Source organism: Pelophylax lessonae (assembly GCF_965119305.1).
Source record: "Pelophylax lessonae genome assembly, chromosome: 7".
NCBI lineage: Eukaryota > Metazoa > Chordata > Amphibia > Anura > Ranidae > Pelophylax > Pelophylax lessonae.
Genome location: NC_138774.1, coordinates 53,272,571 through 53,278,570, shown reverse-complemented (window position 1 = coordinate 53,278,570; position 6,000 = coordinate 53,272,571). Strand labels below are relative to the sequence as shown.

At 45.1% G+C, this 6,000-nt stretch overlaps 1 protein-coding gene across 1 annotated transcript in view; it reads right to left on the bottom strand.

Moving 5' to 3' along the window:
- Positions 1–314: 314 nt before the first annotated feature.
- COQ8B (coenzyme Q8B) overlaps positions 315–6,000 on the bottom strand; it is an 83,164-nt gene continuing 77,478 nt past the window's right edge. The window contains exon 15 of the mRNA XM_082263138.1: positions 315–631. Coding sequence (XP_082119264.1) covers positions 326–631 — 306 coding nt within the window. The 3' untranslated portion in view covers positions 315–325. The remainder of the gene's footprint in view (positions 632–6,000) is intronic.

Sequence of the window (6,000 nt, the reverse complement as noted above, 5' to 3'; positions counted from 1 at the left end):
AGCCATTCAGGCAATACAAGTTCTGGTTGGCCATAAGACCACAGGTCGCTCATGCACAGTGAAGATTGTTTTCAATTAAGGTGCTTTTTTAAAAGTAATTTTACTAACAAGGTGGACCCATAGTGAAAACTTCAAAAAGCATAGTTATCTCTGTGATACATCAGTGTTCCGCCACAAATGACCATATCTTTGTGCTTGTGCTAGTCCTCTAATCTCTTGCCAAACAGACTGCCATTTAAAGAAGACCCTTAAAGGTAGGGGTTCCTGCTCCCTATTCCTGCTTTCAAGTTTCAGTTCAAGTAGGTGAAAAAAATTGTGAAGTGGTTCAGTCAGAGGTTGTCTGCTTCCCCTCAAGTCCACGTTTTGACCAATACTCCCTGTAAATATCATCAAAGAGCTCCTTGCACGAAAAGGTGGCATTAAGTTTGGCACAGATCAGAAATGAACCTGCCATTTTCCGGTGCAAGGAGTAGGTTTCTTCAGGTGGAGGGGTGAGTCGGTGCTTCAGCATCACAGGAATCAAGTCGTGGATCCTTTTGGTTGTGTTCTGTGTACCAAAATTGAATGGCTCCTTAGAGGCAAAGGCCTCTCCTAGGATCATGACAGCATCTACATGTGCTTCTTCAAATACCTGGAAAACACAAAACCAACAAACACTGGTTATCCAAAATAAGGTACAGAGGTATCGTAGTTTGGTTGGTGAGGCTGGCCATACACCCAACAATCTTTCTGAACAACCTAGTTTAGATTGATCTAAAACTACAGGGAGTGCAGAATTATTAGGCAAATGAGTATTTTTGAGGATTAATTTTATTATTGAACAACAACCATGTTCTCAATGAACCCAAAAAACTCATTAATATTAAAGCTGACTATTTTTGGAAGTAGTTTTTAGTTTTAGCTATTTTAGGGGGATATCTGTGTGTGCAGGTGACTATTACTGTGCATAATTATTAGGCAACTTAACAAAAATCAAATATACAGTATACCCATTTCAATTATTTTTTTTACCAGTGAAACCAATATAACATCTCAACATTCACAAATATACATTTCTGACATTCAAAAACAATAACAAATCAGTGACCAATATAGCCACCTTTCTTTGCAAGGACACTCAAAAGCCTGCCATCCATGGATTCTGTCAGTGTTTTGATCTGTTCACCATCAACATTGCGTGCAACAGCAACCACAGCCTCCCAGACACTGTTCAGAGAGGTGTACTGTTTTCCCTCCTTGTAAATCTCACATTTGATGATGGACCACAGGTTCTCAATGGGGTTCAGATCAGGTGAACAAGGAGGCCATGTCATTAGCTTTTCTTCTTTTATACCCTTTCTTGCCAGCCACGGTGCGGAGTACTTGGACGCGTGTGATGGAGCATTGTCCTGCATGAAAATAATGTTTTTCTTGAAGGATGCAGACTTCTTCCTGTACCACTGCTTGAAGAAGGTGTCTTCCAGAAACTGGCAGTAGGACTGGGAGTTGAGCTTGACTCCATCCTCAACCCGAAAAGGCCCCACAAGCTCATCTTTGATGATACCAGCCCAAACCAGTACTCCACCTCGACCTTGCTGGCGTCTGAGTCGGACTGGAGCTCTCTGCCCTTTACCAATCCAGCCACGGGCCCATCCATCTGGCCCATCAAGACTCACTCTCATTTCATCAGTCCATAAAACCTTTGAAAAATCAGTCTTGAGATATTTCTTGGCCCAGTCTTGACGTTTCAGATTGTGTGTCTTCAGTGGTGGTCGTCTTTCAGCCTTTCTTACCTTGGCCATGTCTCTGAGTATTGCACACCTTGTGCTTTTGGGCACTCCAGTGATGTTGCAGCTCTGAAATATGGCCAAACTGGTGGCAAGTGGCATCTTGGCAGCTGCACGCTTGACTTTTCTCAGTTCATGGGCTGTTATTTTGCGCCTTGGTTTTTCCACACGCTTCTTGCGACCCTGTTGACTATTTTGAATGAAATGCTTGATTGTTCGATGATCACGCTTCAGAAGCTTTGCAATTTTAAGAGTGCTGCATCCCTCTGCAAGATATCTCACTATTTTTGACTTTTCTGAGCCTGTCAAGTCCTTCTTTTGACCCATTTTGCCCAAGGAAAGGAAGTTGCCTAATAATTATGCACACCTGATATAGGGTGTTGATGTCATTAGACCACACCCCTTCTCATTACAGAGATGCACATCACCTAATATGCTTAATTGGTAGTAGGGTTTCGAGCCTATACAGCTTGGAGTAAGACAACATGCATAAAGAGGATGATGTGGTCAAAATACTTATTTGCCTAATAATTCTGCACTCCCTGTATGTATTATGCATAATTTTGAGATCAATCTTCGATTTCGTTTCAACCATAGTCTTGACTAAAATTGCATTTTAGTTTTAGTCATATTTTAGTAATCTGAATGAATTTAGTCGCATTTTAGTCGACTAAAATCTCAGTACATTTAAGTCCACTAAAATCGAATGGGTTTAGTTAAATTAAGAAGAAAAAAAAAAAAAACATTTAATTGTAATGCATTATTTAAGCATTTTCTATAGAATTTCCAAACTCATTATATACTCCTGGAGTAAAAACCTAAAAATAGGTTATTTATGGTATATTAAGGTTTGAAGATATACTACATACACAGATTTAGCCAATGTCATATATAACATCTTAATAAATAAAACCTAAATAAAAAAGTTAAAAAAAATAGCTTTTTGACAAACAAGTGCAACTTTAAAATCACTAAAGGAAAAAAAAAATGGAGATCAGAATTTACGTTGCACTTTTAAAAAATTGCATTTTTGACTTACCGTAAAATACATTTCTCTGATGTGTATTGACGGACACAGCTCCTGATTCTTAACCATTGGGTTATACTGCCCCTACAGGAGTAGGACACTAGGCAGGAAAAAGCTTGACTATGCCTATGGGCAATCCCAGGGGGTATACAACCACTCTGTTATATGCACTCAGTTTTGTTACAAGCAGTGTCAGAAGAAAGCCAACTCCACAGAGGGGTGGGTGCTGTGTCTGTCAATGAACATCAGAGAAATGGATTTTACGGTAAGTCAAAAATCCCATTTTCAGTGTTAAACATGAGGGGTAGGGGGAAAAAAAAAAAAAGCAGAAAAAAAATTTCCCAAGGCTAACCATAGCCAACCAGGTAACATGGAGGGACCTCAACCATAAACAAATGGAGCGCACCTGAGAAAAAACAATACACCCTCAAAGGAGGCCCAGGTCCTCTAAAAAGCAGCCAGCAAAACCTTGCGGCCAAAAGAAGCATCCACAGATGCCAACACATCCACTTATAAAAATTTTGTAAAAGTGTGCACCGACGACCAGGTGGCCGCCTTGCAAACCTGCGTCACTGACGCTTGATGACGGAAGCCCAGGAGACACCAAGCGCCCTAGTAGAGTGCGCCTTGACAGGGAAAGGAGGAACCTGATCTCTGATGCAATAGGCCTGAACCACCATCTGTCTGATCCATCTGGAAATGGTCACAGAAGAAGTGGACAACCCTTTGTAAGGTCCGCCTGTAAGCACAAATAGAGAGTCTGACTTCCTAAAAGACTCTGTAGCTGCCAGGTACACCCCAACTGCCCAGACCACATCCAAGGCATGCAAGGCAATTTCCTTCGGATGTTTGGCCTGGGACACAGCGAAGGCAACACAATTTATTCATTAAAATGACAGTCAGAGACCACCTTCGGAAGGAATGACGGACAGGGGCGAAGCACCACCCTATCCTTGTGAATCACCAATAAGGTGGACGACAGGATAATCCTGCCAATTCCGACAGCCTGCGCGCAGAGGTGATAGCCACAAAAAAAAGCCACCTTCTGGGGCAGCGCAGGCAGTGAAACCTCCTGATTATTTTCAAAAGGGAGGCATCTGTGGAGCAGAAAGCACCACATTAAGATCCCAGGGCGGCAACAGAGCACACACTGAAGGAATAATATGTCAGACACCCTGAAGAAAGGTACGCACCAGGGAGCGTGAGGCCAAAGGCCCTTGGAAAAAGACCGCCAAAACCGATACCTGGCCCTTGATGGTACTCAAGGCCCAGAAATTTAAGAGGGCTGGATTTAACCGGTCAGCCCACCTTAGAATGCCGGCTACTTACCGAGCCGCCAGGACACTACTTGTGCCCCTCTTGGTGATTGACAAAGACCACGGCCGTGACATTGTACAAATTAATTTGTACCGGACACCCCTGAAGACAAATTGTCCAATGAGCCAGACGAAGGCTGATCGCTCGGATTTCCAGAACATTAATCGGCAGTCTTGAGTCTAGACCCCCTGAGCACATCTGTGCTGAGAACGCCTCCCCACTCGAACAGGCAGGCATCCTTGGTGACAACCGTCCAGTACAGGGGGAGAAAGGATTTTCCCTGTCAAAGTGCCAGAGAATGAAGCCACCTCTAGAGACCGTAGATCCTTGTCCCATTTCACTGGAATCTCTTTGGCAGAGATTTTGTGCGGAACTGTGCAAACAGACCGCCCTGAGGGTGGACACCATCAGACCCAGCACCCACATGCAAGCCCGGGGGGATGACTGTCTGCTGAACAGCAGAAGCTGAATTGCCTCCTGCAATGTCTGGAGTTATTCCAGAGGAAGAAACACACTGGCTGGGGCCAAATCTAGTGTCAGACCCATATAGTCCAGTTTTGGTGGACAGAACCAAAGCAGACTCCTGAAGGTTTAGAACCGAACTCCCTCAAAGTTCGCAGCGCAATCTCCAGTTGTCCATCAGAGCAGTCGGAGACTCTGCTCGCAGAAGATTGTCCAGGTACCCCAGTACCGCGATCACCCGCTGACTCAAACAATGCCAGCACCGTGGCCAACACTTTTGTGAAGACCAGCAGTGCAGAGCCGAGACCAAAGATCCACACCACAAACCGATAATGCTCCTCGCCCACGGCAAAACAGAGGAAGCGTTGGTGACCGGCACACATTAGAATGTGCAGGTAGGAGTCCTTGATGTCATAGAAGCGAGAGAAAATCCCCCTGACGTAGGGACGCCACTACCGTGTGAATGGATTCCACGTGGAACTTCTGTACTCACACAAGCAGTTTAGCGCCTTGAGGTCCAGAATTAGACATACCTTGCCTTCCTTCCTGGGAACAGTAAAGAGGTTTGAGTTAAAACCCCTGAAAACTTTCCAAATTGAAACAATCACACTACCCCAAAGAGGCCCGTAAGTGATCCGGGGACAAGTGCAGGTTGGAAGGGAAGAACCTTTCCGGAGGACAAGACCAAACTCGATCTCGTAGCCTGACCGAATAACTTTGTGGACCCATGTGTCCTATACCAGGGAGGTCCATGGATCCAAAAACCGTCCCCCCACCCCAGATATGGATGAGGGTGCCCCTTCATGCAGAGGCAGCCCTGTCCGCAGGTCTTGGAACCTCCAGTGGAGGCCCTGACTTTTGATCCCTTGTCTTGAGACCCTGAGGGACGAAAAAACCTCTTATGAGCCGAGGAGAATCCTTGCCCTTGGTAGCCTGTGGAAGAACAGTACTCTTCCCCCTGTGAAACCCTTAACGGTGTCATCCAAGGAAGCTCCAAACAGGCAATCCCCTACAAGGGGAAGATTAGATAAAGCCTTCTTAGACGTCTGGTCCGCAGCATTTCAGCCAGATAATACGCCGAAGGACCACTGCTAATACAGACAGCCTAAAAATCAAAAGGAGCTGCATCCAAAGAGGCATCACAGATAAAAATATAGCCCCCGGACCAACTGATCCACCAGCTCTGCAAGACAGGGAGAAGCAGTTTCCCCTCCAGGTCCCGGTGTAAAAGTTTAGCCCACTCGGTCAGAGCTTACGACACCAGGGCTATAATTAATATCGGCCTAAATGCTGAACCAGCGACAGCGAACATATGGGGGGCCAGAGCCTCCACCCTCTTATCAGCTGGATATTTAAAGGCCCGGGGACTCCTCAACTTGAATGAAGGTAGCTTTATTTAACCTGGAAACCGACGAGTCCACTTCAGGT